The sequence below is a fragment of the Zingiber officinale genome, chromosome 8B (genome assembly GCF_018446385.1).
Source record: "Zingiber officinale cultivar Zhangliang chromosome 8B, Zo_v1.1, whole genome shotgun sequence".
Lineage (NCBI taxonomy): Eukaryota > Viridiplantae > Streptophyta > Magnoliopsida > Zingiberales > Zingiberaceae > Zingiber > Zingiber officinale.
The window spans coordinates 111,494,863-111,521,672 of NC_056001.1; the positions used below are offsets into that span (position 1 = coordinate 111,494,863).

Sequence of the window (26,810 nt, forward strand, 5' to 3'; positions counted from 1 at the left end):
ATGAGTAAAGTACCTTATTCCAATGCAATAGGAAGTCTAATATAAGTAATGCTATGTACATGACCGGATATATGTTATGCAGTCGATTTGGTATGTAGATATCAAGCAAATCCTAGAAGAGCTCACTGGAGAGTAGTGAAAAGGATTTTTCGATATCTATAAGGAATTGTAAATTACTCTCTATGTTATGGAGGAGGTGATTTGTGACTTATGGGATGCTCAGACGCCGATTGGGGAGGTGATTTGGATAAATGCAAATCTACATCAGGTTTTGCTTTCTTTCTCAATGGTGGAGCCATTTGTTGGAGTAGTAAGAAGCAAACATGTGTTGTTTTATCTACGATAGAGGCTAAGTTCGTGGCTTGCTCATTAGCAGTTTAAGAGAGTGTTTGGCTTCGAAGACTATTAGATGACTTAAGGATTGTAACAGATAGTGGGAGGTCAGTAATGATTTATTATGATAATCAGGTCACTATCGCTTACACATGAGACCCTAAGTTTCATAGTAAAACCAAACATATAGATACCAAATATCATTATGTGAGAGACATCATTGAGAAGAATAAAGTGACTATCAAGTACATTTCAACACACAGCATGGTTGTCGACCCTTTAACCAAACCTATTAGTAGAGACTCTTTTATGGGACATAGAGAGTCATTGGGTTTGTGTGCTTTATAACATGTCTTAGTTTGTACTAACTTGACTATAATGATGCTTGATGGTATATATAACTTCTTGTACATTGATTAATCACACTTATATATATAATGTCTTTGTAATGCACTTGTTCTGTGATATAATAGATATGTCAGGTAGGTTAGGTCGACTCTATCACACGAGTGACCACCTTCAAGTGTGGGGACAAGACAGTTTCTAGCTATAAGAGGTTTTGAGAGTAGCCCTATTAGAACTTAAGTCACCCTGATATGTGTTCAGGATGAGATTATGTGTGACATGAATGATATGGGTGTAGTCACATCCATATTGCCTGTAAGAAGCAAAGTTTGATATTTCAGATATCACATGCGAATTGTGATGTCTTTGAGGTACTCTTTCAGAGATCTCTGGGTAGAGTCTTATGTGTAGACTGAATCTCATACTTGCACAATGTTATAGAAAACTGACATATGCCCTTTTAAGAGATGGAGGATTAATATTGTGGCACGTGTTTCATACCACATGTGATATGACGACTGGGATAGTGGGAGCCATGTTATAAAAGATAATAACTTTATATCCTCGAGCCCCACTGTGTGAAATCCAAAATCCTCTAGGTGGGATTTCTTGTGCCCTTATTACTTTCGACTTTTTCTTGATGTCATGATTCAGTGTTTGCTATTTTAGTCTGTTTACCAATGGCCCGGAAAATAAATTGAGGTCTGAGGGACAGGTCTAGAAAAGCAACTGAGTTAAGATTGATAGATTCAAGTTTGGGAAAAGAAAGACCAATTGATAATATATCATTATATAATATTCACCGACTAGTCTTTTATGTTTATCTATGTAGATATTAAAACATATTAGTGAATATAAAATTGAGCATCATCTGGGGATTACTTTTGATGAGGAAAGTAGCTTGATGGATGTATTAAGTCTTGGATCTATGGTACAGTAAGATTTTATATCTTATGATACAATGATGACTGCTCAATCATCCTAACAGGTGCAATGGGTAGTTTTGTATGTAGGTATACTCGCAAGTCGCACGACATTCAACCCTCTATGGAAGCCTAGTATGATGTATGATGGGTCACATGAGTTGTGATCTAGTGATGAATTAATGCCCTTGTGCATGTAGGAGATGTAAGTAACTTATGCCCACTGAGGAGCATTACTACATGTAACCTATGTCCACTAAGGGGAATTACTATATGTAAGTAACCTATGCCCACTAAAGGGCATTACTACATGTAAGTAACATATGCCAACTAAGAGGCATTACTACATGTAACCTATGTCCACTAAGGGGCATTACTACATGAAGGTTAGTAACTCTCTAATGTTAGTAACTCCTCATTCTTATCTTATCCTATAAATACATACTTCTTGTGTGAAGTATGTGAGTGAGAGAAAAAGAAAGAAAAAGAGGGGAGTCTAAGCAAGAAGAAAGTGGTAGTCTCTATCTTGTTGAGAAGAACAAAAGAAGAGTGTCATTACACATCATCTGGTTAAGGGTTAAAGCATTGTGACATAACGTTGATAATTCGAAATACATGACTATCATCTCGACTTCGAGCAGTCTGTGGCTAGAGTTCACAATAATTTTGAAGATTTGCAGTGTCGGCAATTGGTGCATCACCAACCAAGGTACAAGATTTAATTTCTATAAAGTAAAAGTAAATTATGTGTTTTACATTATATATATATATATATATATATATATATATATATATATATATATATAAAATTTCTACTAGGTTATTTGTAAGATGTAATCAAGTTGTCGTCTTATTCTAGGTGATCATGCAATTCAAGAATCACTATTTTAGTCCACAAAGCACAAATTAATCTCTTTTCAAAGAGTATTAAACTCAGCTTAAGGAAGAGAATAAAGATGTTAGCAATGTTAGAGATTCCAAATAGTTAAGCACTAAGTCACCTCTTATTATATTTTCTCTAATAAGTGATGTTTCGCCTCCAGGGCAATGGTTTAGTGACAAGGCACCTTCTCAGTTCCTCAAGTAGTTAAGGATCAAGTACAACTTCGACAAATTAACGAATGGATTTTTCTTAATAGACGGTTGACCTAAGAACGCTAGGATGATGGACCACCCACTATAAGTAATTCCCGATTTATCCTGGCGGTTGATGGAAAACTTCCGTATGACTAGGTTGATCACCCTAGGGTTATCTCCAAAATTAGTTGACTTAAGTTGGATTCCTGAAGCCAACTAAAAAAGAAATCTAATAATTGGTGTTTCACTTTAATGTCTTTTATCATAGAATGATGCAATAGATTCTTAGTCAAATTGATTGTGCTCATATTATGACAAATAACTTGGCCATTAAGTACATAATCCTCAAGTGTGTGCATCATCTAAAATAAATTGTGCCACACGCGCACCCATAGTCACACACTTGACTTTAGTTAACGTTAATGCAATACAACGTTGCTTCTCCGCTACTCCAACTAAGGAAAATCCAAGAAATTGATATCCCTTACTAGTACTCTTCTTATCCAATTTGCAACCCATATGAATCAACGTTGCATCAAGGAATAATGTGATATTATGTAGGACACTCTAAAACATTCAATGCAAGACAGATTCATTATGGATGCGATGGATTCACCATCACTACATCAAATGAATTGATTTCTAGCAATGACACTCGAAAGCCTCGGATTCCTCCTTGGCTAAACTATTCATTGACATTCGAGATCAACTGGTTCAGAAGCTCAATAGGCAAGGAGCTGCAAATATGAAGTTGCTGGAGTGTTTTTATTGGGGAGAAAAACGGGGCAGCCAATGGAGGTTTTTCGGCTAAGGACCCTATGGTATCCTAGGCATCAGTAATATGGAAGCCAATTATACTGCCCAAACATCACTTTAGTGTTTGGCTACTTTCTCATGGGAAGTTGAGAATGACAGACACGTTATTGTTTGTAACGTGCAGGCAATGTGTTTTGAGCAGGCAATTTGATTAATCAAATGAATATATATTTTTTTAGTGTCCCATTACTAGAATTCTATGGAACAAGGTTAGAAGATGGCTGAACATTCTATTTGAGGTCCGAACTATGAAAAGATTGCTGCAAGTTTTTCAACAATACTACAGAGGCAATGGGTGCATCTTGAAGTTACGATATCTTGATGTTGCATGTATGATTTTTCTTTTGTGGGAATATCGCAATAGATGACGATTTGAGAATGATGTATCTAATATTGATAGGATGTTACACAAATTATAGACACATGTTGTCAATTTGTGGACCTCCATTGATTGTATATCGTTGAGACATTTATATGTATTTACCTTTCCCCCCAAAAAATAAACAAGTTAAGTGCATCGATCCTTGAATACCAACTATCTACATTAAGAGTACTCTTAAAATACGTCAAGATCCTCTTAACAACAATCAAATAAAACTCTTTGCCACATGATTGATAGCTAAACACATGTCAATCAAATGAGAATCTAGTCCATGATCTTCTTGGGCTTCTATATGCTAAGTATATGATCTTAGACCTACTTGATCTTTCACTTTCTAAGTATGTTGGTACAATCATTCCAGAAGTGGTTAAACCCAATCATATGTTTTTGATGTTTTTGATGTTTTTGATAAAGATTTAAAGTTAGGCCAATAGTATGGTACTCATGTTGTGTTCAGGTTGCAAGTGCAAATTTTCTTAACACTACTTACATTGCAAGTACAATGGAAATGTTCAACAGGCTTTAACAGAAGTCAAAGTGAGTTAAAGTTGACAAAATATTTGGTTTACAAGAAATCCTAATAAGTCAAGGTGGAGTAAATATTTGAAAAATAAAGAAGACCTAGAGGCGAGGTCTCTTAGCAGACAAAAAGTTTCAGTAGGTAAAGATGAATCAGATACCTAGCTAATGAGAAAGACCCAAAGGCAAAACCTTTTGGTAGACAAGAAATCTCTATAGGTTAGGGTGGATCAAATACTTGGTAGATGCATGAGGAAGACCTAGAGATGAAACCTCTTGGTAGATGATAAGTACTGGTAGCTTAAGGTGGACCAAGTACCTAACAAATGAAAAAGACCAGGAGGCGAGGCCTCTTAGAAAATGAAATGTCTCAAAAGAGGACATGTTAGTCGTGATATGGCAACCATGGTAGGCAATGAAGTAAAAGACCCTATGTTTCTTCATTTTCAATTAATATAAGCAGTGAAATAGCAAAGGAGATAGAGAAAGACCAAGATATTTTAAAATAATAATGGTGTCGGCAAGGATATAAAAGGAGTTGGGAGAGTTGGTTTAAGGGGATTTTGAAAAAGGTTATGATGTGAGTGTAAATAGGGCGAATGAAAAATATTATACAGTGTTAGGAGGTTGATGGGGATGATCAGAGGGTTTGGCAAGAAATAACCTAGTTCCCTCAGTAATGTACTCATCGTTGTGGGTGGCAAAAGAGTGAGCAAGGGGCATTGAATGGTTTTGAACCAGTGAGCACGGGCATATCTAGACATTAGCTGCTGGAAAATTAGTGTGAATGGGAAATTAAATCTAGATTGTTGGATTAAGATGGACAAATCTCTTCATCCAACTTGAAACATTTTAAGTGCCCCTTCGGATGGTTCAATCTCAACCAATGATTTCAACAAAAAGTCATTCAAATGAGAGACATAATGTTCCTTGGGAAGGAACATTGTATTCCTTGAGAAGGGATGTGATTTAGATTATCCAATTCAAATTGGATGGATGAGATCTAATTGAACCAAGAGATTCTTCTACCCCTTCATTTGGTATAATAAGATATGAGATCTCTCATATTCTCATTTGATTCGATTCCAATTCAAGTAAAACAAACATTGCATTATATACTTGCATTATAGAGTTCGAGAAACTTCTTCGGTTCAGAGGTCTTGCACTGTGCAGTATTGCTATCGCAAAATAAAGTCATTGTATCTTGGAAGACGATTGTTGTGTTCTAAGTACACCATGTGTGGGACAAATTTGTCTTAAAGAGATAGAGTACAACTCTAGTCTTGACTTCGCCAAAGCGATATTATATCATCATTCCGCTCGCGCTTAGATTGCACTACCACTCGATCAAACATTAGCATACTCGAGCTATAGCTCATGGGCTCAGCTAATGGTTATGTTAATTTTACCTGTTCATAGCATTTATTTTGAATTTTCAAATTAAAAGAAAAGGCTTTTAGTTCGGGGACACATTCGAAGGACATTTTTAGCATGAGTGGACTACCATTCTTGGCTCCGCCATTGCCGGTGAGGGGCTATGGAAGGGGTTTTGGTCTTTGGGATGGTAGGAGTAATGGATGATGCCATTGAGAAATGTGGGCGGGGTGGTAGATACTTACTAGGGCAGGAAGAAAGATAGTTTTTTTAAGAAGTGAGAATCAAAAGATAGCCTAAGAGTGGAAGGGAAGGAAAAGGCTAACGTTTGGATATTTGAAGGAAGAAAGAAATGGGGGTATGGGAAAGTGTAAATAGTGTGTATTAGGTAGAGATCTCGAGGTGATCGGAGGGTAGAGATTTATAGGATGGAAACACGATCACCAAGGTAATTGGAGATATGATAGGACTCGACAAATCTCAGCATGAATGGATTTGTTAAATACACAACTGTTAAAATTCTACAACTAGATTCATCGTCTGACTATTATAGGGGTGACAAGTGATACCCTGGTAATAATATGTGACTACAAGATGCAAGTCGGGTCCATATTACGAGATGCAAGTCACCTCCTTCGCATCCGGTAGTGTACTCTTCAGTAGCACCTCGTCTCTCGGACACATTGAGCCCGTCATCTCTCTCCCGTACCGTCCTTCTTGCTAGCTGTGTGTTTCGCTTGACTTCCTGTGCTCCTAAGTTCCTGCACACTTAGACACAAGGCATCAAAATAACAACATGACCTAACTTGACTTAGTTGATCATATCAAAACCATCACGAGGTACTTACAGATCTCTCACATTCTCATTTGATTCGATTCTAATTCAAGAAAAGCAAGCATTGTATTTCATACTTACATTAGAGAGTTCAAGAAACGTCTTCGGTTCAGAGGCCTTACGATTTGTAGTACTACTATCATAAGATAAAAGTCGTTATATCTTGGGAGAAAATTATCATGTTTTAAGTGCACCATGTGTAGGGCAAATTCTTCCTAAAGAGATAGAGTCCAACTCTAGCCTTGATTTTGCCAAAACGGTGTTATATTGTCATTCTGCCCGTGCTTAGATCACACCACCACCCTATCCAACATTAGCTTACAACATTTAGGTTGTAGCTCAGGGGCTCAGCTGATGGTTAGGTTAATATTACCTGTTGATAACATTTATTTTGAATTTTCAAATCAAAAGAAAGAGCTTTAGTTCGAGAACACATTCGAAGGACATTTTTAGCTCGGGCGGACTACCATTCTTAGCTCCACCATTGCCGGTGAGGGGCTATGGAAGGGTCTTTGGGATGGTAGGAGCAATGGATGATGCCATTGAGAAATGTGGGCGGGATGGTAGATACCTACTAAGGCCAGAAAAAAGATAGTTTTTTAAGAAGAAGCGAGAATCAAAAGCTAGCCTTAGAGTGGAAGGGAAGGAAAAGGCTAACATTTGGATATTTGAAGGAAGAAGGAGACGAGGCTATGGGGAAGTGTAAATAGTGCATATTAGGTAGAGATCTCAATCTGATAGGAGGGTAGAGATTTATAGGATGGAAACACGATCAACAAGGTAATTGGAGATATGATAAGACTTGACGGATTCTCAGCGTGGATGGGTTTGTAAAATACACTGCTGTTAAAATTCCTCAACTAAATTCATCGTCTGACTAGCATAGGGTGGACTATTGATACCCTGGTAATATGTAGGTCGGGCCCAAATTACGAGATGCAACTCGATCGGGTTGGGCCCATAATAAAAGGAGTAAAGAGAGTGGGCTTGTGCTCAGGGATCAAACTCAGAACCGAGAAGAGCCCAGCGATATGATTCAGAATCAAGAGATGATTGGGGGTAGGACTCTGAATCAGTGAGGTGTTCGAGAGATATTCAGGAGTCGGCCTTGGAGTCGAGAAGTGCTTGGGAATCAAGAGGTGCTCGGGGATCTAGTTTGGAGTCGAGAGGTGTTCAGGAATTAGGTCGGAGCCTAATAGTGCTCAATATAAGAGATGGCAGCTAGAGAAAAGAGGTGTACGTAGTTTTGGTTGAGGAGGAAGCAACGGGCAATAAAAGGGATCAATGATGACAAGTGTTATCACTCATTAATAATGCAATGTTATTGAAAGACGAGATTACGAGGCCGCTACTAAACGGGTAGGCAATAATGGCGTACTCTAACATAGCTACTAAAGCTAACCATCATTAACATAATAAGTGAAATCAAGGTGTAAGAAAAAAAAGGCAAAGACAAGGACAAGAATAAGGACGAGAAGAAAGACGCGAAGTCGAAGGCGTTGTTAGATTTGTCTCAACAATAGTCACTTTACTCATGAATGCTATAAGAGATATGATTCAAATTTTCTAACCAATCTCCATCCTCATCTTCAAATCAAATAACTCCATCACATCACCTAGGAACATTATCTCTGACAAGCCATCTCAAAATATCTACGTGGAATTCCTCAACCTCAGGATGTCATCTAGATTCTGAAGTAATTCATCATGTTACAATTGATTATGATATTTTCACATAAGCTTTTCATCCTATCATGGCTTTGACACGATACAAATAGGTAATGACTTAAATTTACAAATTGATTGTTTTGGAAACACATTTTTTCACTAATTTGATCAACTCTTTCATATGCATTGTACACTTCATGTTTTCTCAATCACTAAAAATTTACTTTTAGTTTGTCAATTTTCTCTTGACAATAATATGGTTTTTGAATTTCACCCTCATCAGGAAACTAAACTGTGAAGATTCAATCTCTTTGGATCGAGTTGCATTAAGAAGGAATATACAGTAGTTCTTCAATCTCGTCACTGCACAATTATATCACTTTATTTACATATCGATGATCAGTTAATTATTAGGTGGTTGTCAGGCAATTGACTTTAGGCTGGCATTCTTTGCCGATGGCTCCCAAGGCGTTGCTACAAAAGGAGGAGGTGGCGCCACCGTCGTCTCTCCTGATCATCACCTCCTTCATAACAATGCCGGAGCAAGGAGCAAAAGGGCTGCAGGTCAATGTCACAGCCACCGGGTCTGGCGATGTGCCATGCATCCGTTGGTACGTCACTCCTGTCACTTTCACTGCACCTGGCTGCAGAAATGTCAATGTTTTTGAAGAATTAAATATCATATGTTCAATTATATATACATTTTTATTTTATATAACCTAAATACTAAACCTTAAAATTTTATAAAAAATAAATAAAAAGTAAACTTGATTCAAACAACATGAGCACCATATGATAAATAGCATAACAAAATTATATAATTTTGCACATAAAATTTGGATTATAACAGAATTATTAGAATAATCCAAATACTAATATGATTTGATTTGATAATTTGATCAGGTCAATTTTAATAATTCTGTTTTATCTTTTTTATATACCACGTTCTTGCAGTATCCATAAGGCGTGTCACAGTAAGTTTGATCGATGATGATAGGATTTCGGGTAGAAATGAAGTTGATGTCTTCGAATATGATTCTACTCGCAAAACCCACTCCGCCCTGCCATGTCTTGATCCGTACGCCGTTCATGGTTCTCGTAAAATTGCACTGCTTCACGATCACATCCGTCACTTCCTCGGACGAGCTTTTATCCTTTCCCAAGCTCCCTATGCTGTAAAATTTGTGATTTTAAGATTGGGGTTTTAATTTAGGACTTAGAGTTTAGGGTTTAAGGTTTATGAACCTTATGCCATGGCCGGGGCCGCAAGCGATCCCGGTGATGTTGATTTGGTAGGTGCCCCGGTTGATGGCGATGCAGTCATCGCCTGTGGCGATGGTGGACCATTCGATCCGGACTCGACGTGAGTTGGAGACGTCGATGCCGTCGGTGTTGGGGCTATCCCCCGGCGAAGTGATGGTGAGTTGAGACAACAGAACATCGTTGCAGTTGGTGATGGCCAAATGCGATCGTTGGCTGTTCACCAGCTTCAAACCCTTCACCACCAAATTATTACATCCGTTCATCAAAACTTGCTGCATGTATGCGCCAACAAATTAAATTAAATTAATTTAATTTGCCTTATTTATTAATTAAGACAAATTAGTATAAAAATCATGTGAAATAATTAAATTCTTACGGCCGGGCCAAGTATGCAACCCTGAAAATTAAACAAACAAGAAATTACAATATTATATATATTTTTTAATTAAAATTAAGCTTACGTGAAATATAATAAATTAATAATTAATTGATTAACTACCATTTTATTTACACTTCGGCACTTGTCCCACCAAGCTTGACCTTTACCATCTATGATTCCTGTTCCTGCCAAAGTCAACCCGTTGACGCTAGAAAAAATAAGCCAATTCTCGTTGTTTCCTCTCCATGCCCTCAGATCACCCGGGGCTACTATAACTCCAGTTATCTGTTCATAGAGATATATTAATCAAAATATTACTAATACAGCGATCCTGATCCTTTACACGAGGAAGAGTAGATACCTAGCGATGTATTTTACACTCGTTGAAAATTAATCCCAAGATCTATAAATTAGACCAGTCGTACACATATATACCAACTAGATCAACCCGTGAGGGTTAATGGAGTTTATTTGTGCCAATTAAAATTTAATTGAAAATTATTTTTAATAACTTATTATAAACTAAGTAAATAACTTTGAATATAGATACAGTTCATTAATATTCATAAATAATATTCACGAATAAATTATATATAGATATATATATACCTGGACAGTGATGGAGGAAGGCTTGCATGGGCCCATGAAGTTAAGAACAGCATTGATCAAGAAAGTTTTGAATCCGATGTTTAGAACAGAGGGCGTCGCTGATGCATCTTTGCAGACCGCCGCCCATGCTCGTAAAAAAGCCTGAGAATCGTCTGTTTTGCCGTCTCCAATGGCACCGTAGTTGATCACGTCGAAGGTAGCAGGCAAAGCGATGGGAGGAAGAAGGAAGAGAATCGCCATTAACGTTAGAGGCGAGAGCTGATCCTGTTTCAGACATCCATGCATGCATGCATTCACACATTGGTATACAATTTAATTAATTAGAATTAACTTGTAGATTAAAATGCTCGCTCACCATTAATTATGAGAATTACGTGAATTAATTAAGAAGAGAGATTGATTGTGTGGTGAAGGTAGAGATGTTTAGCTTCCTTTATATAGAGAAGATGATGAAGTTTAGCGTTCTATGTATAGACTTTGATTAGTTTTGATTAGTTTAATTACGAGGAAATTGAGTTTCATTTAGAAAATCAAGTCATTAAATTGTTAGAAATTGGTTTTTGCTAACTAATTAGTCTTAAGAATATGGACTAGAATAACTATTTAATTATTAGGCGAATGAAAATTTAATATTTCAAATTATTTGAGTGGTAAAAATTGATTCAATAAAAATAATATTGTGAGCAATTAATGAAGCAGAGAAGATGATTTTGCTCCTCTGGAGCGTCCCTCTGTGGCTCCACGGTGAGATGTAGAATGAATCAAATAACCTTACCCGATGAAATAACTCTGTCATTTCGAAGGGGCATTTCGTCGAACGGATGGATCGAGTCCGTCGTCTGAAACACGGCCGCAGCGGCAGTAGAGATGGATCAAGGTGTTCCTGACGTTGACGTAGAGGAGAAAGCCGGGGGAGGCGTGGGGGAGCGGAAGAGGGCGAAAGCGTCGGCCACGGAGCGGGCGCCGGGGGAGGAGGAGAGGCTCCGAAGGACTGCAGTGTGGTGGAAAAGGCAGGGGGAGGCGATGCAGTCGAAGATGGAGCGGGCGTAGGCGGGTTCGGCGAGGGAGGATGCGGCGGCGAGGAGCTTGCTGACGGGGAAGGGGAGGAGGTGGAGGCCGGTCTTGAGCATGCAGGCGTGGGACTGCCGGAACTGCAAGGGCGTCAGGCGGGAAGTGCGTAGGAGGCGCGAGAGAAAAGGGAAGCGATGGGCGGCGTCGATCAAGTTGCATGGCGCCGGCATCTAACAACCACTATTAATCAATTGATCCTGCAAAGTTTGATCGATTATACCCGCCACTCAATTTGCCTTTTTCACATTTTTATTTATTTATTTATTTTTAATAAATAAATATCATATTTTTAATTAATCTAATTTATAATAATAAAAAATAATAATAATATCAGTTAGTCTCATTTACTATCCGAGATGACCGATCTGGTCCCACAGAATTTGTCCACCGACCATCAGGATAAATCGAGAAGTGTACATAGGTGATAACCTGAATATCCTATCGTAATACTATAACCCCAAGGATAAAAATTATCTGAATAAATTTTTTATAATGACCGACCCCACAGTCAAAACGACCTCATATCAAAAAATCCTTAAGGAATTTTTTAGAGGTACAATACCATTATGTTAATAAAAAGTCTCACTGTTGAGACAACACCTTAGACTCCTCAAAGGGAAATTTATTTGGGGAGGGGATTTATTTGTTACTAAGGGGCTTAAATCTAGAACTCCAGATAACACATATCTCTATACTTACCATTTGGGATAACTCATTTAAAAAAATGAGAAAAAAAGTTGTTATAATAACAATGTTAAATATGAAGAAGGAATAATAATGGTGTGGTGCACTTTACGTGGGATAATTTAGTTGTGATCTTCTAATTGAAAGTAGAGCGATTTAGCAAAGGTTTGGAGCATATTAAATGGTTATTGTTGTTGTTGTGATGATGTCTCCTTCACACACTTTGTATAGTGTTTTTTAGATGCCAGTGAATCGGAGTGTCTATTTGGTCTCCTAGATGAAATATTAATTGTATGACCATTATTAGCTCATTTTCACTCTCCGATCACCCATATCATACTTTCAGTCGCTTGAAAGTATTTTGATCGCCTAGAAATCCTTTTCAGTCGTTTGGAATGACTCCCGCGTATACTTCTTCATCTTGATAAGAGGCACTTTCCACACTAACTGTATCTTTATAGGGATGATAATTTTCTCCGTGGATTCAGAATTATACGAGAAAAATTCGAATTAAAAATGGGGATCTCCGATTTTTTCGGAGATGGAGTGGGTTCGGGGTGGGTATGGGAATACTATCTCCATCTCTATCCTCATCCCGAATATTATTATTATTAATATTAATAAATAATAATAAGAGTTTTTAAGTATTAATAATAGTGTTGATATTATTATTAAAATTTTTAAAAATATTAATAATAATAATAATAATATTATTATTATTATTATTATTTATTAATTAATTAAATAAATTTGGGATGGGGCGGAAATGGAGGTGGGGATGGAGATTTGATCCTCGTGGGTTCGGGTTCAGAAATTTCCCAAATCTGAAAAAATAAGGATGAGATAGAAATGGAGATGATAAATCCACTCCCATCCCACCCCATCCTATTGCCATCCTTAATCTTCGAACATAAATAAGATGTATAATTCAATTAGCTTATCGCTGTCATGCCATCTTATTCAGTCGCTCTGAATTATATTGTGGTAACTTGGAATATGAAAGACTCTTATTACAAGTGAATTAGGCCAAAAAAGTATAAAACTCATGTATAAAAAGTGAATTAGGGGGCGTTTGGTTTAGGGGAATAGGAGTGGGGAATGAGAATGAGAATCATTGATTGTCATTGTTAATGTTTGGATTATAGGAATAGGAATAAGGGAATGAATCCTTGAAATTGGGTAATAACTCATTCTCATGTACCTCCCCTTCAATGAGTCATTACCCTATTTTCATCAATCAAAATATTCTCTTATTCCAAAAATACCCTTGACCTAAATATCAAATATCAAAATTTATTTATTTATTTTTTCTTCATATCACTTCTCTCTCCTTGTTCTCTCTCATCATTTTATCACACGCTTTCTCTCTCCTATCACACTCTCTTTCCTCTTTTTTCTCATTACACTTTCTCTCTCCTCAATCTCTTCCATCACACTCTCTTCCTTTTTTCATCACACTTTCTCTCTCCTCAATCTCTCCCATCACACTCTCTTTTCTCTTTTTTTTTTTTCTCATCACACTTTCTCTCTCCTCAATTTCTCTTGTCACACTCCCTCCTTTTTTTCCTCAATACACTTTCTCTCTCATCATACTTTCTCTCTCATCACACTCACTGTTCTCTTTTTTTTTTCTCATCACACTTTCTCTCTCCTCAATCTCTCTCATCACACACTCTCTCTCCCCTCATTTTTTCTCATTACATTTTTTATCTATTCATCCTCTCCCATCATAATTTCTCTCGCATCATATTTTATCTCTCATCATGCTCTCTTCTATCACACTCTTTTTTCTCATTTTCTCTCATCACACTTTCTCTCTCTTCATTCTTTCTTATCACACTTTCTCTCTCTTCATTCTTTCTTATCACATTTTCTCTCTCATCATTCTCTTTCATCATATTTTTCTCTCACATCTAATTTTTTTTTCTTATTTTCCTTTAAGGGTAAAAAAGGAAATATTAATTTATTCCGATAGAAAGTATGCAACTAACCAAACATTGCTTTTAAGAGTGATATTCATGCTCATACCCATTCGCATTCCACAATACAATGATTCTCATTCCGATTCTCATTCCCATACTCATACCAAACACCCCTTATAAACATGTTGTGAGCGATCAACTATGTTTTCTGAATCAAGAAAAATCTTGTGGAGCAACTCATTTACAGTCTAGTAGACTAAAGGGGAACTTCAATTGACTTTAATTGAAACTCTTGATGATTTCGAGACTAAATCAGTGCTTAGTTCAAATCTTCTGTCCCTAAATTTCTCTGTTCGTGTTCCTTACTGATCGGACGGACCAAATTACATCTTAAGGAATCATGACATCCTTAAGATATGTGTAGCATCCTCGTGATGTGCAAAACATCCTTGAGATATAATCTGATCCATCCGATCGATAAGGGACACAGAGACATAGAAATTTGAGGATAGAGAATTTGAACTCATCAGTGCCTAGTTGTACAAGAGTTACTCTCGTCCCAAAGTTACAAGTCACGTTTTTTTATGCTCAACTTTATCCAAAAAATCTTGCTCTAATTTTTTTTTACTAGAATTTTTTACCTAACAAATGTTTGGTCCTGTTAATCCATTTGGACTTTGTTTGCCAACTATTTGATCTTACTACTCCATATAACCTTCTCTTGCTAAATTATTTATCTCACCAACCCATCTGAACTTTGTCTACCAAATGTTTGATCTTATTGACCATCTAGACTTCGTCTACCAAATGTCTCATTCTATTGACCAATCTGGACTTTAGCTTCCTTGTCAAGCGTTCCATCATGTGCATGCTTGACATACACATTAGATCACATAGTGATTTACTTTAAATCTTTTGTCATACTTTAAAGCCTTGAGTGAATTGATCAGTGCCTTCTTGCGCAAACACACTGGAAATTGCAAGTACCCGTGGTGTGCTTTTGACACGGTCAAACAAGTTAGAGTTAGGCCTTGTGGGTCTAATACCTTGGTCAAACAAGAAATTTAGCAGAAACGTAGTGAGCGTGAAGAATAGCACCGAAAGAGAATCGATTGGCTCGGTACATCCGAAAGATGATAGGAAGAGTACACTAACGAAACAAGAAGGACGTGGTCTAAGGGACAATAAGTCAAGAAGAAGTATGCTCGAGCAAAAAGGATAGAGTTGGGTTCGGGTGAGCTCAACTTCAGATAACCGAACCATCACTCAAGTGACTAGGTTGCCACGTCACCAGGAGCTTGTTGGGTTCAGAGCGCAGCGGAATACATATAATGAATCATAGATTTTTTCATGGTACATATAGTATTACACAAAAGTAACATAAAGTATACCTCAAATCCTTGATAGACTTGAATGATATCACAGACAGATAAGAGTCCTACGTGTGACTCCTCTAGCGGTATCCATGTGCACTAAATTATGAACTTGACACGATCCGTTAGGTGCTAGCCTCTTGGATCGACAATGCCTTGGAAGCACTACCGATCTCTTCCGGTGGAAGAAAACGAAGAAAAAGTTGATGAGGGAGAAATGGAGAGAACAAAATCTACACTTGAATCTTTCTGAGGATGACTACTTATAGGCTCTAAGGAATACAAAGAGTTAAGTTCTCAATAAATTCATCATTTATGATCTTCATTAATTAAGAAGATGAAGAGTTATAGCCTCCATAAATTCTTTATTTATGAGCTTCATTATGTTGCCTCTTCAACTTCTCCATTAATTATCATTATGATAACTCTTCGAATTCTCCATTAATCATCATAATTATGGTTATTCGAATTCTCTCTTCTTTGTATCAAATAAATCCATATTTGATCTTGATCTCGACTAACTTCCGATACCATTGTTCATGTCTACGTGCTATGCATACGACCCTCTAGGTTTTATACACGAAGGTAGTGTAAATTCATACACAAACTAAGGTAACCGTCTAACAACAGTTTTTAACCATCCAACGCGATAAAATTAATATCAATCATAAACTGTAAATCACCATGAACCGATTACTGTATAATTCAATCTCTTCATCTAAGCCTACATCCCAATTAATTCGGTACATTGTACATCATTACCAAATTAATTGTTTTACTTAATTTCCAAGATATAATAGACTCCTCTTGAATGATAAATCATTCCTTCCATGGCCATGGATTTCGAGTTACTAATATCTCTATCAAGTGGCCAGGATGTTAACTCCTAATCCAAGAGAGCGATGAATCTTCTATTGACTCAACACTATTCTCTCTACGCTTTATCATAACCCAACTACCGTATTAATCACAATCCGATTAAAGACTGCTTTTAACGGCGTCAAAACACATAACTCCACGCATAGAATAAATAAATGTCTCAAGTCAAAAGATCAGTATACTCGTTCATAAGAGAAATAACCAATAATACTTAATATGTGGTTTACTCTTAAGCGGGTCATGTCCAGTATACCTCTAAACTCAAGGCACCCCAAGTAAAACTTGAATATCCATCCCTCAGTTTATCTCGACCTAGTCATACTCAGCGTTGATCTAGATATCCATGTCCCCTCTAGATATCTATCTGATCAAGGATTGTTTTCAAATTAATATACTCATTAATCTGTGGGACTTTATCATTAATCATATATGTACATAAAAGTAAATAATTAATGATAAATTCTTGCCTTTATTCAATAATTATCTACAAAATACATAAGGAGTGTCTTTACACATAAGTGCACACACTAACAGAGTTGTTGCCAAGACAGTGTCCATGTTAGCAGAATCCAAGAGCCTGGATCACTTCCAAGCGCCCGAGATGCCTAGAGCCGTTGCGCAAATAGTTGCCAAGTCGATTGACATCGACTAAGTCTAGGTGCTCGTATTGCTTCCAGGCGCCTGGAAGGTGCCACGTCAACAAACGGAAAGATCGAAGATGAAAGCTATAAAAGGAGGAATGATGGTCGAAGTTCAAATCAACACACTCATATTCACTTTCGTTCAATTTTGTTTATTGCTTTCGTGCTTAACTACTATAAGGAGCTTCTTTGCCTCCGACCTTTGTCGAAGAAAGAGTTTTACTTGTGTGTTTTTCACAGTCTTGGATTAACAACCCGAGGTTCGTAACTAAGTGAATTCCTTTGCCTCTTATTTCTTTTGTATGTTATTTTATCTCATAATTAGTGTGTGTCCTTGCTAATTCGATAGAAAGAGAAAGTTATAACTTTTTCTTACACGTCGCTATTCACCCCTCCCATCTAATTTTATGAACTTCTTTCGCAACACCAATAATCGATATCAGAGTCTGATTGTCTTAGAAAGACTAATTGCCGATTAAAGCAATAAAGAGTACGACTGAATCAAGCATCCATGCACAACCATGAATGAGTTGAGCTTCGTGCGCAACAAATCCTTCTTACCAATTTTACATCCGTTGGTCCTTCGTGTATGACAATTACATGCTCCAATAATTCTTTTTTGGTGGTGTAGCTCTTGATTTTGCTCATTTTTGTTAGATAGTGCTTGTTCTATACTAGCTAACCCTTTTTGCTTCTTTGTCGATATGAAAATAGGCATTAAATTATTTTTACCATCTATAGGAAATTCATACCCCCTCTTCGATGAGTTCAAATCCTTTGGTCCGTAATTTCTGGTCTTTTCATAGTTCCTTCCATAATTTGTACGTCGAATCGTGGTTGGAATCCGGACAAAATTAGCTACGATCTCTCCTAAATTCACCTTCTACCCAGGTTGTAGTTTGGGTCGAGATAGCGGCCGGAGGCTGCCAGCGATAGCAGGGTGCCCCCTGCTCGACGCCATACAATCAGGCCACGGCTTGCAGCCTCCAGCAGCTTGCCTCGACCAAACTGCAACCTAGGTGAGAAGATGAACCCAAGGAAGATCGCGATCAATTTTGGCCGAATTCTGGCTACAATCATACGTGCAAATTACGAAAGGGGTCAGGAAGGGACCAGAAGATCTGTGACTGTAGCATATCAATATCCAACGGACGAAAAGTGTTATCATACGCTTCTTATTAGGACTGTACCTATTAGGAGGCAAAAGAGTCATCCGACTCAAGTCCATTTTCTTAAGAGACCCATAATTTTTAAGAAAAAAAAACTCTATTATATAGTGATAGTGTAAATTGACCCAATATAGTTCTTTATATTCTAATCCTTCAAACAAATTGATCGAAGAAAAAAATAATTTGGTGAATGTAATAGTAGCAAAATCTTTTTGAATCAATTGCTTTCTCTTTATAATCAATCGAGCTCGTTCTATGAAAACTAAATTTGAATCGTTTAAAAATATAAAGAAATATTTAATTTTTTATTCAATTTGGAGAGGTTACAATGTGCAGATAATGAAGCCTTATTGAGGTCTTGCATGGATCTTGAAAATTCTCTAATTCATAGGAGTTGTTATGATATTAATGAGGATGGTTGATTTTCTAAATTGACATTCTTGAAGTGCTCATTGCTAAGAGAAGCAAAATCTACAATTGAGATAGTGAATTACTTGAAAAAAAATGGATGGATGTTTCCTAAATGCTCAATTTTTTATAAAATCTTATTGACTTTCCTAATTATAATAGCAAATGCAAAACGAAGTTTCTGAAAACTAAAACTTATCAAACTTTTTTCCGATCAACTATATTATAAGGAAGATGGAATGAATTTGCTATGTTATCAATTGAAAAGAAATTACCGAACAACTTTGTTATACAAAGTTGATTAGTATTTTTAACTCCGCGGATTGTTTTTAGTAATCATTGTAGACAAATTTATCTTATTATTTGATTATAGTAGAAATTTTGAATATTGCGTATTATTTATTTATTTTTATTATTTGATTTAATTCGTAAAAAGTTGTTATTGAACTAAATGAATATGAACCTATATTATAATTTAGGGGATCCAGGGACTATGATATCGTGATAGGATATTTAGATTGTCATCCAGATATTTATGGTTCGATCTTAAGTTATAATATATTTGTAAAAAAATTTCTTCTAAATGAAGTGCACAACTAAAGGATATTGGGTTTCTAGGCTATCCGTCACGTGCACTTTTCAATTTTTCCTGATGACCAATAAACAAATTATATGGAATCAAATCAATCATTTGAAGAATAATTAATAAGACTAATTGGAATTTTTTATATATATTTTAATTTAGGGGACTGCTTGTAGGGGTTGAAATCCCCATCTTCGGAATTTAGAGACAATATCCAGCCACATGTCATCAGATGTTAGTCCTTCAAGAGCAAACTTACTTTGATATCAGCTAGTGGGATAAGTGTTTGCGTGTTGGAGAGGGTGAATACTAGTTGTTGTCTACATGCCTATGTTGTTAGTATTTTACATGAATATACAACGAAGAGTAAAATAACACTAAGAATGATCAAACTAGAGGACTCCCAATTTTATGTAGTTCATGATTCATCATAATTGCTACATTCATGACCTATGAGTTAGTATAATCGGCCTCTAGTCAAAGTTGATCAAACTTTAGTTGGGGAGATTGTTGGATTTCAATATTTGATCAATATATTTAATGGTTGAAAGCGAGATGTCAAGTAAAAGAGGAGATTATTAGAAGGGTGATTATTGGTGTAATCGACCTTAAGCCAAGGTTAACTAAAATTGGTTTGAATTTTGATATTCGATGAAGGAGAAAAAAAATCAAGTAGGTCAAAGTTGACCGGATAATTGATAGTAGAAAAGTCCAAATGAGTTACGGTTAACCGAACACTTGGTAGTTAGAGGTCCATCAAGGAGTTGGCAAGGAAGAAATTTAAGTGGAACATGGTTGACTGGACATTTGACAATAAGAAAAGTCCTAATAAATCATGGAGGACCAGATATTAAACATGTCAATAAAGTTCTAGTAGATAATGAAGGACCTGATGTTAGTCATGTGGAAGTGAAGTCTTGATAGGTTATGGAGAATCAGATGTTAGTCATGAGAAGTGAAGTCATAATAATTCATGCACGACTGGATCTTAGGCATGAGAATGAAAGTCTAAATATGTCAAGGAGAACCGAATGTTTAGAAATGATGATGTTTTGGTAGGTCAATATTGATTGGATACTAGGTAAGAAAAATTCTAATAGATCAAGATTGATTGGATACTAAATAGTTTAAGTCTCGATAGACTGAAGTCAACTAGATAATAGGTAAGATGAGAGTTCTGCCTTGTCTAGGCTAAAATATAGGTGTTTTACTTTGGGATTCACAATCAACCGATGAGCTCAAAATCATGAGTTCAGAGTTTAAGGAAATTTAGTGTGAATAATACTTTGGGGTTCACATTATTCGATTGCATGAACATTATTAGTTGACTACTGTGAATAATATTCGACTAATATAGATGTACCAATCGTTTGAGGAGCCCAAAATCATGAGTTTGAGATTTGATGCATTGTTGTTGTATGAACAATGAATTGTTGGATGTTAGCAATTGACTGTTGCATCAGTCAAGTGAAAGGATTCGATTGATGACATTGTGGAGTGAACAAAAGATTTTATAGTCAATCCAAGAACTCAATTGATGATACATTAGTCGACTGTTTTGGTATATGTAGTCTATTAATAACCTTGATGCTGAGATGGAAAGAGTCGTTCTGCAGAGCAATAGTAAGATTCTGATAGAGCAATCAATTGGGAGATGTTAGCAATCAACTGTTAAGTAGATTTCAACTGCAACTTGAAGCCTATAAAAGAGGATTTTGAATGTTTATTCTTGGAGGTTTCGAGGGGAAGTATTATTGCATTCCAAACTCTAGAAGGCAATTCAAAGCAATCAAAAGAAAGATTCATTGTTGTAAACTTGTTTCATTTACATTGTCCTTATTCTATATTATATTATTGTGTTGAGTTGCATTGAGTTGCATTGAGTTGTTCTTGTATCTCCCAACCCCTTAAGCTCCTTTTATAGCCTTCAGTGAGAATCATGTTTGCTAATCATGAGTCTTATCCAAATTATGTTGTAATTTTCATCTTCATCTACGTTTGAACTAGTCGTTGTAACATCAGTCGATTGATCAATGCTCAGTCGACTCTAGAACTTTTTATGCTCTACAGAATTCATTCATTTGGAAAACATTTCTATTTATTTCAAAAGAACCTCCATCATTTGGGCCAATAATCTAGAAAACATCTTGTTCACTTCAGACAACCCTAAGTCGACTGCTAGCCAAGTGATTTTTTTTTGTTTTTCAAAGTTTGTTAGTTGATTGATCCTTATCTCTTAGTCGATTGATGAATCAAAATTCCATAATTATGCCTAAATTAGAATATTAGACTCAGCAATTGACTGATACCTACTTATCAATCAACCAAGTCAAACCATAAACTCTAAAATACTTGGGTATTAATTTTTCAACCATAAATAAACTAATCTACATCCATTAGTTGATTGATCAAGTCACAAAATACCTTTTACTAGGTTGTGATTTTCTTAGTCACAATCAACTAGACCCGACACAAATTGATTTTGATCATTTCTACAGTTGAGTCCTCTTAAGTTATTATCTACCCTCACCCCTTGTATAAACATCTCACATAGATTTTTTTTTTACTTTAATGTTTTGTACCATCAAACAGCGTCACTTGTATATAGTCATTTATTTAAGAAAAAATAATGAATTGTGTCAAAACTGATGTACCATTGCTCTGACTTGGCCATCAAGTTTATAAATAATTAGTCATAGCATATGAACTCACAACGCACTAGGTCAAAGACCCAAGAACAACACCCACCACAGTATCAAAAAGCAAATTAAATTGGGCAAAAATTAAAAGGGCACCTCAAGTTAAGTAAATAATTAAAAGAGTGCCTCTTTTAAAAAAAAAAATCAAAAGGGGCACCCCTCCAAATATTTTACCTCGAGAATACCCTTCCAACACTCTTATAATAGCTATGACTAGCTACTACAACGTATAGAAGATATTGGGTAGCTGTTATAACATGTATAAACTACTAGGTACCTGATACTATGTGCAACACAATGTATATAATATTGTTGTAGTATTGTACTAGCTACTTAGTAGCTTTTACAAGTTGCAGTAGCTACTAAATAGCTGCTATAACTATTTTCAAGTGATTTTAATTAATTTAAAATAATTTTGATGAAATTTTAATAATTTTGACTAAGTTGGTAAAAGGCATTTTGATATAATAATATTTAGAGTTTATGATTTAAGATTTAAGATTGTAGTGAAATAGAAGTAGCTTTTACATGCTACAGTAGCTACTGAGTAGTCTCTACACGTTAAAGCTAAATCCTAAATTTTAAAAATCTTGAACTCCAAATCCTAAACACTGGACACTGAAATAGTTAATTTTTCACGTTGAAGCAGCTACTAAATATATTCTACATGCAGTACCAACTACCAAGTAGCTTCTACATGCTGTGGTTAAACCCTAAATATTAAAATTTTGAACTCTAAATTCTAAACTTTGAACACTATTTATATCATAATACTCTTTACTAACTTGGTTAAAATTGTTTAAACTTCATCAAAATGACTTTAAATTAATCAAAATCAATTTAAAATAGTTGTAGCAGCTATAGAGTAGCTTCTACACATTATAGCAGTTAGTCCTAGATACTACATGTCGTAGCATCTACTAGTAGTTACTACAACAATATTGGATAAAAGGTGTTTTGGGGATAAAACATGTAATGGGGCATTCTTTTGACTTTTTTGTTTTTGAAAAAGGGCAATCTTTTCATGATTTGTATAATTTGGGATGCCTTTTGATTTTGCCCATTTGTTAATGCATTATTGTCATTGATGCATTAACAACGAGCTCGTGAAGAGATGGAGGAACCTTCATCAGAAAAAGCATTACGATTTGACGAGGACGTACCTAGGATGGGGGTTGCTTTACTATCTCCACTGTGAGTAATCTTTCTCTCCGCTGTAAAATATTAATTTTATTATGTGGATATTTTTTCCATGGTAGCATGAATAGCTTATTCCTCACAGTTGATACATCTAAGGATGTCCGATAGGGTCATTTATAATTTCCCTACAACTTCCTTTCTTGCTTTTTCATATACTTGATGTGGCTATCCACAAGAGGTGCCACATGGAGTCAATGATCCACAAGAGGTATCACATGGGGTCAATAGGTGAGCATACCAAGTAAGCTGACGGTCAAAGTCAAGGTCGCCATTTACTGAAGGTCCGCTCGGGTGATTAACGAGCCAAGCAGTACGGTTCGACTTACTCACCTGCCAGAGTCAATCCTACAAGTTCCTGACTAGCCAAGCGGGATGTGACAACTTACTCAGATTAATTCGTTGATGAGATTGCCTATGGTAAACACATTAAATGATCAGGGTCACTTTCATTAAATGCTCATCATTAGCTCAAAATGCATAAAGAATGTGAACAAATAGAAGGGGCAAAGTAAACATTATGCACATTTATTATGAATTCATTAAATAATCTCCTACATTTAATGAGTTACTAATTGATCCCATAACTCCCTTGTAATAAATAAGGAAGATGAAAGATTCAATGAGAATTATATAAAGGTCCAGTAGTAAGAAGTATAAGGGGATTTGAATTTTGGGAAATAATTAAATCTACTCTTTGTGTTTTCTTCTTCTTCTCCATCATTGTTTGTTGAGGCATCGTTGCAATCGTGTGAACTCTCTTGCAAGCGTATTGGCGAAGTCATCCTCAAGTTTCTCGGGACAGGATCAAATTGGCGTCGTCTATGAGAACAATATTTACCTAAATCGAGACTCATGGGAGACATCGCTAATATTACTCTGACGCAAGCTGAGTTAGTAAAGATTGTATCAGATGCTATAAAAGATGCTTTAGAACAACATCAAGTAAACCAGGTACAACAACAACCAGCAAATCAGGAACAACCCCGTCGGTGATAATATTGCAAGAGCAAGTTCATCACCTCCTTCATGGAGCCTTGCCTGCTATGCAGTCGGAGCAGCCCCGTCTACCTCAAACCACGGTCAGACACACTAAAGGCACCGGGCATCCTCAAGTTGGGAATACTGAACAAGCCTGATCAGCTGAATCATCAATTGGAAACACTCCTCCACCTGTCCCTACTCGGCAACAATTGTTACCAAAAAATAAAGCAGGAACTTCGAGAGTTTCTCCATTCACTACAGAGATCCTCGCAGATCTATTGCCTTGTCATTATCAACCGCCGACTATGGGGGAATACAATGGCTCAACCTATCCTGAAGATCATATATGCAAGTTTGAGAATGTGATACTATTGCATCAATACTCAGAAGGGATAAAATGTAGAATATTCTTAACTACTCTCGCAGGACCAACACAAAGATGGTTCTCTCGACTCCCATCAAATTCCAGTCACTCGTTTGATGAATTTCAGACTATATTTCTACATCACTTTGCCAGTAGTAGGAGGTATCATAAAACCTCCATGAATCTCTTTGCATTAAAATAGAAGCCAAAGGAGATGTTGAAAGACTATATTCAGAGGTTTAATAGAATGGTACGAGATGTCCCTTAGCCACCTTAGAGATTCTAATGAGTACTTTCACACAGGGTCTTCTGGAGGGAGATTTTTTCAGATCTCTTGTGAGAAAACCTCTAGTCAGTTTTGATAATCTACTTGGCTGCTCTATCATGTATGTAAATGTGGAAGAAGTTCAACTAGCTCAAAGGAAAGATCCTGTAACATCGAATCAATGGGATGATTAGACAGAACAAAAGACACCTCCTCTCTCGTTGAAGACCAAAGAAGCTTACTCGTTCAAACCCAAGGATCATCGAGAGGGAGGAGCCATTCAGGAAATAGAGGCAGCTCCTCTAGCTCCAAGACAAGAACATTTTTGAACTTATCATCAATCTCGTAGTCAGAGGACATGTCAGAGCCAGCAGAAACGACATGTTACCTCCTGATCTACCATAAGAGCCAGCAGAAACGAGTAGCTCGGACATGTCAGAGGAATGCACGACATGTTACCTCCTGGTCTACCAAATCCAGTAGAATGAGAGTCGATCAGTGCAAAAGGAATAACCCGGGCATGAGACTTCAAAACGACCATGAGAAACCTCTCCATCCTCCAAAGACTAACGAAGGAGGCAAGAAAAGGGGAAAGTAATCACTCGGGAGCACGTGAAATGCCTTACAGGTATCATCTCGGGAGGACCAACTGATAGTGATTCAAACTGAACCAGAAAAATCCATGCTCGACGGCTAGAGGTCCATGCAATAAGGACCAATCACGAACGAAGAGTTGGCCCTTCTATCAGCTTCGGGCCAGAAGATCTAGAAGGAGTTGAGACATCGCATGAGGATGCTCTGGTAATAGAAGCTTTAATTATAAATTATACTATCAAAAAGATATTTGTTGATACAGGAAGCTTTGTGAATATCATCTTCAAAAAGGCTATCGACCAAATGCATATTGATGACAAACAATTGAGGCTATTGACTACTCCACTGATTGGGTTCACAGGACACCAAGTCCAACCGCTCGGCATGATCTCTCTTCCTCTGTCACTCGGGAATGCTGCTCAAGATCTGGAAAGGACCAGAAGAATGTCATTCAAGGTAGTCGAAACTGCCTCCTCGTATAATGTTATCATAGGGAGGTTGATCTTGAGTTCTTTACAAGCTGTCATCTCCACCTACCACTAGAAGATCAAGTTGCCAATTGATGACCGGGTAGGTGAAGTTAGAGGAGATCAACTAACATCTCAAAAATGCTACGTAGATGTTATTCAGCTTGAGTCAAAAAAGACTCGAAGAATCCTGGAGACTTTACAAATAGGTCCGGAGTTTCCATACTTCGACTAGATAAGGAAGCAAAGCCACATCAACTAGAGGAAGAAGAACAAGAAGATATCTACATACATCCCGAGCAGGAAGACGGGGTTACAAGAATATCTACTGATATGTCGGGATTAAAACAATAGCTAATAGACTGTTTGAATAAAAATTACGATGTCTTTGCCTAGTCACCAAAAGAAGTCAAGGGTGTTTCTCCCGATCTGGTAGTACACAAGTTAAATATATTGCCAAATTCCCGACTAGACAAACAGAGATGAAGGCATTTCAGTGCAAAACATAATCAAATTATACGAGCACAAGTTGATCAACTCCTGGAGGCAAGATATGTAAGAGAGGTGAAATTCCCATCCTGACTCACAAATGTAGTATTAGTCCCAAACTGAGCGGTAAGTGATGAGTCTGTATCGATTTTCGAGACCTCAATCGAGCTTGCCCGAAAAAGTGTTATCCTCTCCCTCGCATTGACCAGATGGTAGATTTAACCTCTAGGTGTGAGTATATTTGTATGTTGGATGCCTTCCAGAGATATCATCAAGTCCCATTGGCTCCTAAAGATCAAGAAAAAGTAAGTTTCATCAAAGCAGACGAAACATTTTATTATGTTATTATGTCGTTTGATCTTAAGAATGCAAGAGTCATGTATCAAAGGATGATGGATCACGTATTTAAACATCATATAGGGAGAAATCTTGAAGTCTACGTCAATGACATACTAATTAAGACAATTCATGGCTGAAACTTACTCATTAATATTCAAG

The 26,810-nt window shown here is 36.7% G+C and overlaps 1 protein-coding gene across 1 annotated transcript; it reads right to left on the minus strand.

Moving 5' to 3' along the window:
- Positions 1 to 8,682: 8,682 nt before the first annotated feature.
- LOC122014193 (probable polygalacturonase At3g15720) lies at positions 8,683 to 10,763 on the minus strand. Its single transcript, XM_042570370.1, has 5 exons — positions 10,524 to 10,763; positions 10,047 to 10,199; positions 9,518 to 9,807; positions 9,214 to 9,445; positions 8,683 to 8,916 (listed from the first exon to the last, which is right to left on the minus strand). Exons 1-5 carry the CDS (start codon positions 10,761 to 10,763, stop codon positions 8,683 to 8,685), a joined length of 1,149 nt encoding a protein of 382 aa, XP_042426304.1.
- Between the last annotated feature and the right edge of the window lie 16,047 nt (positions 10,764 to 26,810).